At 42.5% G+C, this 12,429-nt stretch overlaps 2 protein-coding genes across 2 annotated transcripts; one reads left to right on the forward strand and one right to left on the reverse strand.

Moving 5' to 3' along the window:
* Window positions 1-1,207: 1,207 nt before the first annotated feature.
* On the reverse strand, window positions 1,208-2,599 carry aplnr2 (apelin receptor 2; the record flags this gene model as incomplete). The annotated part of the gene is made up of 1 exon (XM_083663010.1): window positions 1,208-2,599. One exon carries the CDS (start codon window positions 2,597-2,599, stop codon window positions 1,208-1,210), a length of 1,392 nt encoding a protein of 463 aa, XP_083519136.1.
* Window positions 2,600-8,333: 5,734 nt separating this feature from the next.
* On the forward strand, window positions 8,334-9,359 carry LOC310800412 (endonuclease domain-containing 1 protein-like; the record flags this gene model as incomplete). Its single annotated transcript, XM_083663011.1, has 2 exons — window positions 8,334-8,576; window positions 8,751-9,359. 2 exons carry the CDS (start codon window positions 8,334-8,336, stop codon window positions 9,357-9,359), a joined length of 852 nt encoding a protein of 283 aa, XP_083519137.1.
* Between the last annotated feature and the right edge of the window lie 3,070 nt (window positions 9,360-12,429).

Here is a 12,429-nt window from a genome sequence, read left to right on the forward strand (position 1 = left end):
AGACTAGGGCGGGACTGGTGCGTTGCTTGGAGATTGTACCCTCAAGTGCATCGGACTGAAATCATCTTGGGACTTTGTCCAAGTAAGTCATTAATAATAAAACTTCCTTTCCTAATATAAAACTTCCTGGTCGAAGTCCCACTTGGTTCTCACAATAGTGTCACGAGAGAGCAGAAAAACAGGCCTACCATAACCAAGGGATGCAAGGGAGGCCTACCATAACAAGGACAATTAAAAACAAGTTGGCTACTTTAGCTTTAGCTTTGATTTGAATGATTTAGTTGTCGAGAGAGTCACATTCAAACCAACCAGACCAAAACACTAAATGGCATCTTCACAAAGCAGTTGCTTAACATGAAATGTTAGGCTATTGGACCCCCCCAGTCAAACTGTTGATAAGATAAAGAGGGATTTGTCTATCGCACTGTTATTACACAAACAGTATGATAAAATACAGGTAAAGCTGTAATAATCATAATCATAATAAACACAGGCAGACAGAGATGAAAGTTTACATGGTTCTCCATTTTAATAATAATAATAAAAACAGTGCAACACAAATCAATATACAATAGAATAGGCCTATCCTGAGAATACAAAAATATAGAACCAGATGAAATTATGAGAAAGCATTGTGTTTGCCAGGGACCATTCCTGGGTCCAACCGTCTCTGAGTGGCAGTGGTGGCATCATTCCTGTGGGACTCTGTGGTTTGCAGCAGGCCAGGGGAATGTTTTTGTTGTTTTTGTGTATGTAATGAATATTTACTTTGAAAACAGTAGCCAATACTAGACCCAGACTTTCTCATGGTCTGAGATAAAGGGTGAATGATCCTCAGTAGTTTTGATTCACTTAGAATTCAATCTGTTGAAAAGTTTGATCATCCTCAAATAATGTAAATAGTGAAAAACTCATCACATAACATCAACTTATGAAATACATTAGGGATGAATGCTTTATCACCAGCAAATAAAATATACATTGTAGTTACATTTGATTATTGCTTGTTTGATGTCCTGACTCCTCAAGCTGCAATTAGATTGTCAGGTTGCTTTTTACATCACATTTTATTAAGCATTTGCTCTTCTCAAGTCATTCCATGGTTCATGTTTTGGACACTTCCACAGGAGATGTTCCAGTTGAAGTGGATCAAGCCTGAGACAGTCTGGTTACAGGCGAGGAGAGTCTCTTTAACTGCTAGAGGCCATCATCCACCCACCTCCTCCATCCTCTCCTCCTCTGTCCTAACTGCTGTTTCCTGCTTCTCCTCTCCTCCGCCCTTCTCTCCCTCCACTCCCCCTGCTCCTCTCCTTCTGCACAGCAGGAGTAGAGCTCCTCTACATCTCTTGCGAAAGGAGGAGTCGCAGGCAGCGTATAGGAGGGGGTTAAGGCAGGAGTTGAGGTAGGCTAAACAGGTGACGTATGGCTGAGCAGCGAGTAAAGCCTGATCTAAGGAACAGGAGTACGGAACCAGGCCGAACTCCGACAACATGGCCACGGTCTTATTAACGTGCAGAGGCAGCCAACACAGGAAGAACGCCATCACCAAAGTGACAATGACTCTGAGAAGTCTTCGCTGGCGCCGGCGGTCGGGGCGGGGCCCACGTCCGAAATGTCTGCTGAGCAGGTGGGCCAGCGAGCAGTAGCAGACCAGCAGAATGACGAGAGGGAGCAGGAAGCCGATCAGCGTTGACTTCAGACTCAAGGCCGCCGCCCACCACAGCTCCGCCCGCTCTCGCTCCGCCTCCTCTACCTCTGCTCCAATCAGAATAGAGTAGTCCATCTGGCAGGAGAGGGAGACGACTGTGGACTCGGCCGGTGGAGAGGGCTCTGGCTCCCAGTCGTCCTCGTACACCGGGTCGACCTCCACCTCTCTGACAGAGCGCAGCAGCAAACCGGGAAGTGCCAGAACGCCCGCCAACACCCACACTCCGCCCACGATCAACAGCGCCCTGCTGGGGCAGCCCTGTTGAGCGTGGTGGCTGGAGTGCCGGCGTCCAATCAGAACCCAGTATCGTTCCACGCTGAGCATGCTCAGGCTGAACACGCTGGCGTACATGTTGAGCGCAGTGAGGAAGCTGCTGGTCTGACAGAGCGGTTGCCCGAACGGCCAGTGGTAGCCCAGTGCTGTGTAGACCGCCCACAGAGGGAGAGTCACAAGGAAGCACAGATCGGCCAACGCTAAGCTAGCTATGAGAGAGTCGGTCAGTGAGCGGGAGGGACGAGGGATAGCGGAAGGAGAGGAGGAGTGAGAGGAGGGTCTGCAGGTTGCCTTGTTCTTTTCAAGGAAGGTCCCACGGAGAGCTCGACCACTGCTGATGTTGTGCTGACCCGTTCTGAAGATTCTGCTGCAGCAGGCTGCTCCAAATGCGGTTCTACATCCTGTTCCGGTTCTGTTTCCTCCAGTCCTGCTTTTCCTCCCCTCAGCTCGGTCCAGGTAGGCCCAGAGCACCAAGCCGTTGCCCAGGCAACCAACCAGGAAGGCCAGCAGGTAGACAGATGGGATGATGGAAAAGGAGGGAGACCAGTCACTGTAGTCACAGTGGAAGAGGGGATCGGGGGAAGGAGAGGGGGAGGTGAGGAAGTCTGGGTCTGACATCTGTCTGTCTGTCTGTCGGTCTGCTTGGCTTCTATCTCAAATGTTTTGCCATCAAAATCACCGGCGTCTCCAATAATTCCCCAGCCAATAACCAGAATTGTGGTTAATGCTGCATAGCAAAAATGAATTAAAGTAGCCTTAAGAAAATCCAAACTCCCACAACGTTACAGATGTTTTAGATATAAGACTGGGTCCTAGTTCCAGTTGTGGTCACGTTGTGTACAAAGTGGTAACAAAGCGACTGGCAGTCCTCCGTTCTCTTTCACAGCGCCCTCTGTTGACTTGGATGGTCTGGAAATATACAGTGAAACGCACGAGAATCAGATTCTTCAAACTTTGCTGCAAGAACACACATGCACAGCCTTTAACAATAGGCCGAAGTGTCCACACACAGATCGATCCAACATGTTAATTAATTAATTAATTAATTAATTAATCTGAGCCAAGAAATGTGGTTTATCATGCACAGAATTCACAAATGTCATCTAATAATTTGAAGATTATTATGTCTCATGATCTCATACGGTTCCACTGAAACAATCAAAACAATAAAGACTATTTCAGGGCTTAATGTGGCCCTGCACGAGCAGCAAGTGGCACAAACACTGTAGGAGTTCTATTCCCACAGGCTCACCCATCCTAAAAATGCACGAACAACTCGTATTGTACGGCACTTTTCATGAAGTCCTCCACCAAATTGCAGGTTCGCACTTTGCACTTTGCATTGTGTTTACATTTTAAATATGTTTTGTTGCACTAAGTTACTTTTCCCCCTATCAGGACTATTTCTCTGCATACTTGCACTTTGTATTGTGTTTACATTTTAAATATGTTTTTGTTGCACTATGTTACTTTTTACCCCTATCAGGACTCTAAGCCTGTATCATCTGGCAGGGGGACTAACAATGGAAATCAGTCTTGTGACTGCAATTGTCGTGCATTTACATTTTTTTTAAATGTTCATTAATGTACACCTGTCCCCTATCAAACAAATAAATGAATTGAATTGAATTGAATGTTTTATTATGTAAATGTTACATTTGCACTGTTCCAAATGAGGGCCTGTCTCATCTATACCACAGCCGTAGACCTGACAAACAACAAATATCTAACCACTGAAATTCACTGCAATGATTCTCCGAATAGAAACTCACCTCAGGCTACATCCATCAGCTCCAAGATGCTGGTGATTCTGCAGTTATTTACTGTGTCCTCTTGTCCTGTTTTCTCTGCTCTCACTTTCTCAGCTGCTCCTTTCTCTCTTTACCGCAGAAGAAAGTGTGTCTGTTTCTTATGTCTGAATATATAGCAATGTCCTCCACACACACACACACACACACACACACACACACACACACACACACACACACACACACACACACACACACACACACACGACCCTCCTTCCTCTCATTCTCAAACAAGACCACCCCAGCGGACTTACGAGACCGAGACCTGCAAATACCCCCCCAAGACAAACACACACACCTCCCGAGAGACACAATACCCCCCCCCCGAACCCGAGACACACAAACAGACATGACAAACACAGCCCCCATCCCCTATGCTATTCATATTCTCTATACACAGACAGAAACACACACACACACACACACACACACACACACACACACACACACACACACACACAGTCTTAAAGGAGAATTTCACACACACAAAACAATGCCGATTTTCATTATGAATGACATCACTGGTCCACAACTTCACTCAAATCAACTCTCAATAACTGCCAAACTAGTTGAATGCCTGCAAAACGGTTTAGAGTTTTCAGATATGTGCATGTGCAAAATAGGTCAGCATTGTTTTTCGGTGAAGTTCTCCTTCAAGTCACTTTTGGTGTATTTACATAGATTACATAAATAGACTTACACTAACCCTAACATAACCACTACTTGCCTAAACCTAACCCTAACCTTAACCTAGCCATAACCTTAACCTAACACTAACCTTAACCTAACCCTATAAACTTAACCACTGGGTGGTAAAAATCTGGCCCCAAAATCAGCTTTTTACCAACTGGGGACTTGGCTTTAGTCCCCATTGCACCCGTCGTCCCCAATCACCTCATCTTAAGTCGGATGTGTGTCCCCAATTTTGACTTAAGTTAAAACACACGCACGCACACACACGCATACACACACACACACACACACACACACACACACACACACACACACACACACACACACACACACACACACACACACACACACACACACCTTTGTTCCCTATGTCCTACATGCTCAAACACACAATGTACACAAGGGTTAGGGTTAAATGTAACAAGAGGCACAAAGTGCCACACAACTAACAGCTGTTCCATTCTCCGCTTCACACAATGAAGGCAGCCATATTAAAATGAAGGAGAGAGGAGATCCAAAGGTGATCTTCATGAATACATGTCAAAGCCTTTTTAATCCATTGGCATGTTTGTGCTCAGCATGAACTGCATTCTGAAGGAAAAGCGTCTAAACACAGAGGACATGCTGAGATACTGTAGCTATATTACAGTCTTCTAATAATGAAAAGATATTATAACTCTCACCTCTACACATGGGGAAGCTGCCACGTCATCTACAATAATTCATTAACACTGGTTTGAATTGTTGAATCTAAACTAAGGCTCTTTCAAGTCTTTCCACCCTGCCAGAAAAAGTGTACAAATACCCAAGGTAACAAAAAAAAAGTATTACTCTTGCAAAAGTTGCTAATTCAGTATTCTAGTTAAGAAAATGTATGTATTGAAAAGTGGAGGTACCGTATTTTGTTTAGTTCACAGTAATGTCCTCTTCTGTTCCATTGTTCAATTTTTTTTTATTTTTTATGAAAAGTTAAAGGGATGCTTCACCCAATTGTGTCCACCTAAAAGGTGTTTGGCCCAGAAATATAAAGTTCATCATTTTATATGAAACGATTGTACTTGTATGTGTTGCATGTTAAACCGTTTAAATCAACATAGCGAACAGAATGTTCTTCATACATGTAAGTAATATTAGCTTTAAAATCGGGTAAAGTGTCAATGATAAAGAATCAATTAAACCACAAGAAGCTCAAAATTGGATTTGAGCACAGCACCTGAATGTAGTAAAAATATTTAGCTGCGCGTTACTTAATGATGTAAGATCAGCATGTGATGTGTGTAGGCCAAGGGTTCCCAAATTTTTCAGCTCCCGACCCCCAAAGTAACGGTGCCAGAGCCTCGCGACCCCCGATATCCCCGGAGGTGGTTGAAGCATACAAACCTTAATGCGCACATGAGAATTTTGTAAACAAAACAAACAATTATGGTTAAAATGTGCTCTTTTCAATAGTTTTTCAATTGGATTTCACACATTTTGTATTTCACATATTCTTTGGGCCAATTTCACACATTCTGGAAATCATCTCCTGACCTGTGACCCCTCCTCCCTCCCCGAGGGGTCCCGAGCCACACTTTGGGAACCACTGGCGTAGGCTAAAGTAGAAGACCAGAGGGTCAGCAAAACAGTGGATCCTTAAACTGACCAATCATAGGAAAAGCTGGCAGTAGCTTTGGAACTGCAGCTGAGCAAAATGACTGTTTAAAAAGGCTTATGTGTTGCGATAAGTTCAGTATTGCAAGGTATTTCATTTAATTGGTTATGAGTCAGTCACTTACCGGTTAGTTGGTTGCACTGTCACATCAAAACGATGGCCATTTGCCTGATAAGACGATGAAAGTATTGCAGTCATATTACAGTATCTTGCATGGGTGAAAATGAGTGACAAATGTGTATGTGGTTTGGAGGAGGGGACTATCTGGAGATAAGAGAAATGAATGGCCTTCCATCCTCTAACACATTTTCAAAAAAGCACATTGTTAAGAAGCTTTGGCTGGAATTCAGTTTTCCACCAGAGTTTAAAATAATAGTAAATAAAATAATAGTTTCGATTCAGTGTCGTGTGACAAAATGCACCACAGAACAGAGCAGAGTTTTGATAGATAGAGATAGATAGATAGATAGATAGATAGATAGATAGATAGATAGATAGATAGATAGATAGATAGATAGACAGACAGACAGACAGACAGACAGACAGATAGATAGATAGATAGATAGACAGATAGATAAATAGATAGATAGATAGATAGATAGATAGATAGATCGATAGATAGATAGATATAGAGATAGATAGATAGAGATAGATAGATAGATAGAGAGAGAGAGAGAGAGAGAGAGAGAGAGAGATAGATAGATAGATAGATAGATAGATAGATAGATAGATAGATAGATAGATAGATAGATAGATAGATAGATAGATAGATAGACAGACAGATAGATAGATAGATAGGTAGATAGATAGATAGATAGATGGATAGATAGATAGATAGATAGATAGATAGATAGATAGATAGATAGATAGATAGATAGATAGATAGATAGATAGATAGGTATACTGTAGGTCACCATGGGGTTACAGTGTAAACGAATGAAGATGCTCCTGTAGTAAACAGGAAGTGTTTGTTTCCAGAGGGGCAGAGGTCAGAGGTCACCCTGTCATCAACCTGTTGTTATGGGAACAGATGTTTCAAAAACATTCCACAGTCTTTTCTTTCACTAGAAACTGTTGGTGACTGTGAACACACACGCACGCACACACACACACACACACACACACACACACACACACACACACACACACACACACACACACACACACACACACACACAGAGCTCTTTTTATTGAGGAGTGAAAGTCAGAGTAAATACAAGTCCCATTGAAAAACTGAGCTGAGCAACGGCGTGGGAAACAACAGGACGGGTCCAATTTAAGGGAAGATTAAATTCGTCATCCTTCACAGTAGATTTTCAGTCGTTTCTTATATAGGATTTCAGTTACAAATCGCCTCTTCAAGGCGTCAGAAACCGTTATATTACAACTTCCTGTGGCAGTTAAATTTTTTGTATAGATTTAACTTGAGCTGATTTTTTTTTAGCCTTTCTTTAGGTTAGTCATTCTACTTCACCAATGTTACTGTCATTTTGGGCAGGTTATGGAGCGATTTAGCCAGAGCTCAGAAAATGTTTCTCCGCTCTTTCTCAATGCAGAAGTTATTACACCATGAACAGATCCTTTCACTTCATTTTCATTTGGCAATATGGATTTTTGAGACACTGTATACCAATGAATCAGCTTGAGATTGGCCTGAAATATCTTGGATATCATTGTTCAAGTTCATGATTAACTGGGTTGTTGTTGTTGTTGTTGAATTGCTCATTGTCTGCTACAGCTACAGCCAGATTGATGCTATTCGCCTTTTAAGCAAAGATAGGTTCCAGATTCGTATCCAAGGCATTCCCTAGGAGTCACACTAAGTCAGCAGAGCATGTGGCATAATTCCTAGGAATGAAATGAGGGAATAAATGAAAGACTAGAAATAATGTCGATGCATATCAAATGATTGTAGTACTTGCACTAAAACTGCTGTTAAATTTGGTTTACAACTCAATAACTTTTCCGACATGGTCACGCTCACAGGGCTGCTGTGAGTTGGTTCAGGTAAAAAGAAAAAGATAAGAATTTGCATAATATTGCCTGAGATAGTTTGAGGCACAGTGGAAGCAGAATACTCGTAGAGGGACACTGTTTGGAAGGGATTCAACACACCGTAGATACGTCAAGTTTAATTCAAGGGTTCTCCATGATTCCCTACGGTATAGATCCCGCGTTCGTCTGTCTACTGGTCGTGGCGATGGCAAGAGCGGAGGTGCAGGAAAACCTCTCGCCCGACTGCAAGGAATTCCTATACATGGGCACACTGCCTCAAGGTCTGCAGGAGAAGTCCTTCAAAAAGATCTGCCAGTTCTACAACGGACAGCCACGTTTTGTGACTCTGTATGACACCATCTTCCACATACCTGTTTACTCTGCATACACCTTCAAGCGCTCGGACGGAGCCAAGAAGATGGATGTGCCTTGGATGTACGAGCCACAGGTAGGCGGCTGGTTACTGGCTTCATCCTATCTTAATTCTTTGGAAGAGCAGAAGTTCTAAATGTGTAGGGGAAGAAATGCCCTTTGCCAACCAGGCTTATTAGATAGGATTTGTGTATTTATTTGACTTGATGTATGTATGAGCATAATGTTTTATACTGGCTCCTCCTGTCAGCTCTCCACAGTGTCTGGCCCAAGGGACATGCAGCCCTTTGTACCTCAGGATGACCTTCATAAGAGTTTTGGAGATGCTCAGGCCGTGCTCGACGACTACTCTGACACTGTGAACTTTGAGCGCGGCCACCTGAATCCAGACGAGCACCAGTCCACCCCCGACGACAAGGCGGCGACCTACACTCTCACCAACGTGGTCCCTCAGGTCCGAGAGTTCAACATCGGCCCCTGGAAAGACTACGAGCACACCATCCGCAGGCGCCTCAACAACTACTGCCGCGGCACCGCGTATGTGGTCACCGGGGTCACGACCTCGGGACACGCAATCCGCCGCCACAACATCAACCGCGTGGGCATCCCCACCTACCTGTGGTCGGCCTACTGCTGCGCCAACTTTGACCACAACGCGCCGTATGACGAGCGCTCCAAGTTCCCCGCGTTTGCGTCGCACGGGCTCAACGACAAGGAGAATAACAAGGTCGAGGAGATGACGGTCCAGGAGCTGGAGGAAAAGCTGAAGAGTGTAACCTACGTTGGCAAGTCCTTCAAGATCTTCTATGACAGCTGCATGTCATCTTCAGGTGCCTTGCCCTTCCCTTCAAAGAAATGAGAATGATCCATGATCCCTCTAGTCTAGATTATCAGTAGGCGAGGCCTATGTCTGGATATTGTAGTTATAACTTTCACTAATACTGGGGACATTTTGGGATTCTTCACTTGCTTGTAAAAAGTTCTGAATTCTAAAGAAGTGACCCCGCTGGATTCATGCAAGATCACCAGATTATGATAACACGACAAATCCATCTTGCCACGCTCCAATTGGACCGAGGAAGGAGGAGGCGGTCCTAAGTGGTTGAAGTTAGTTAGTCCGTTATAAACGGTGATAGACAGATGGTTCACCCAATCACCTGCCAAGTATTTTGTCAGGTTGTCAGGTTTGATTGTTGTTGCCCTCGTCTTCGTGTTATACTTTAGTGTGAACACCTCAAATGTGTTACACTGCAACCCAAATGTATCTATAGTAACAATACAATTGTTATTCTAATTCTACTCTATTCTATTCATTTTTACAAGCAAGTGCAGAATCCAACATTGTTCGACTATCAGTTTGAGTCTACCTGTCACCTTTCAGTTCATATCAGACCCATAGCAGCACTTCCTTCCTCTGTCCTTATCATTTTCATTTAGCATCCGTAAAGTGATGAATCGTGCAAGTTTAGCAATGCCAACCAATTTTCTGTGCTACGCCTTAATTGTTACATGCTTGTATCCATGTTTTAGCTAATACAATATTATTTTGCCAAATACATGATATTTTTGCCTTGCTCTGTCAGCTTGTTTCTTGCTGATTAAAAACATGCATCGTACGTGCTCTGTAGTACTTGTTTCTCCTTGAACAAAAACCATCAAAATCTGGAAAAACATATTTTGCATACCCCTTGTAATTAAAGTAGGCCTAATACATTTAAAAAACAGAGACTCAATTCAAAAACCTTTTACAAGTTCAGCCAATTAATGAAGTTCTATGAAAGGCTGCAAAGATGTAATTTAATGTGTGTTGCCTTTGATGATGCATTAGCAAATCATGCAATGCAATGCAGAAGGACACCCATGCACAACCTCGCCATCAAAGACACCATACATGGTTGTACCTTCGCACCTTCTGTGCACATGGGCTTAGCATTGCATTGGCACAGTGCCTCTCAACTGCATTTGCATCTGTAGGCCTTTTGTGCCTCAAACACCCTAGATTAGATCAACACTTTTGCATGTTACCACCTGTAGTGCTACTACAGTATGCACTTCCCTTTAGTGGCAGTTAGCCTGAAGACAGACTAGTGAATGGGCAATTAGGGCCAACGTCAGCGTTCTGAATTTTAATTACTTCCGAGTTGATAACTTCCTTGAGGGCAACCCCTTAATTTTACAGGTCCCTAACAACGTATGAACTATTTGTAATTAGACCTGAACACCAATCTAATCCCACAGTAATTACTGATAGTTATACAATAATGTTCATATGTAGTTACATTGTACCGGACCTGTAAAATGGAGTGAGTCTGTTCAACTGTAGGTTAGGACGATTCTACGAGCCGCTGACTGACAGGGCCCCTAAAAAATATGAAAACGTTGTTGTTGCTGTTGTTTTCTCAATATTAAATTATGAACCTATCATCATTAAGAATATTTTATTTCCAAATAAAACTAACCGTTTCCTTTTATTTTCTTGTTTTTGCTGAAAAGTCCAGAGAGAGTCTCTATTGCCCATCGCCTTTACCCATCCCCCTATCCCAATACCACCTGCCAGCAATGAAGAAGGAGGTGAGCAGCATTGAATGTGTCAGTATAATTGCAGGGAATTCCTTTCTTGTTTTTAAATTGTTTTCAATGATAAGAATGAATACGCTAATTATTTATTATCCACATAATTATCATTATATGAAACAAAAACAGCCTGTACAGTCTGTATTGGATGCTGGACAGTTTGAAGCATTGAATGACTCAGTCAGTATAAGTGACAGCCAATGTTAAAAATAATACCTTCAAGTCAAACGGCTTCCATTGCTGATTGTATTATTTTGTTTGTTATATCATTTGATATATAATACTGTTATTTCAATTGAAGAAGTTAATGTATATTTAAGTTGTATTTTAAGTTATGCATTCATGTTAACAGAATTGTCAAAGATGGCCTTTAGCACATTTCAGTATTACATCAAATAGTGAATTCCATTGAATGCAAAATGTTGCATGCATGATTGTCTGCACAGTGCTATATTTTCACAGCTCACTGTCAGTGATAGAATAGAAGGCCTAGGTGCCTATAGGTGGACAGACGTTTTGTGGCCTGCGGCCGAAGACCCCAGCTGACCGATACCAAACCCATGACCAAAATACTCATACATTCTGTCATTGTGTTACTTATTAATGGAATTATAGTGAAAATGAATTATCCCCCTTTTTGCTGGGGAACCCCGGGAACCCCCTCAAGGACCCCACTTTGAGAACCATTGTTTTAAATGGCATGTGCTTTTACAGATGATCAACCTCCCAATACTCCACCAACGACTCCATCTTCTCCACCAGCTCCACCTATGCCTCTGCCCAGCCCTATACCAGGTAAGCCTACTGGTGCATATCACATACAGTAGTTATGCATACACTGCAAAAAATATTTAGGCATCCAAAGAGCGAAACTCTTCACCCTATTGTTTTTCTCCTCCTCCTCCCCTTCTTCTTTTTCCTCTTCGCTAAAAGTGTTTGTGCAGCAAAATGTTATTATTATTATTTTTAATCCATCTGATTTGTTTTACCTTAATGTAAAATAAATCAGAAAAATATTGGGAGCTACAGTGTCGGGAGTCTTGCTGAATCTCATACTGTGCAATAGGAAATTTGTTGAAACCAGCAAGATTATCTATCAGTGCAGTTAGATAATTTGACTAAAAATTAAATGAAATAAGCGTCGGGGAAACAACATAAAATCACTGGACAGCTTTTTTTATGTTGGTGTATCAGAGGACTATCCAGTTCACAATCACATATAAATATTGAAAAAGTTTTGCATTCATTTTTTAAGTGTTTTAAATGACACATGCCATTACAGATGACTCCCAAACTCAAACTCAACCTCCCAATACTCCACCAACGACTCCATCTTCTCCACCAGCTCCACCTAT

This window comes from Poromitra crassiceps (assembly GCF_964638095.1).
Source record: "Poromitra crassiceps genome assembly, chromosome: 30".
Lineage (NCBI taxonomy): Eukaryota > Metazoa > Chordata > Actinopteri > Beryciformes > Melamphaidae > Poromitra > Poromitra crassiceps.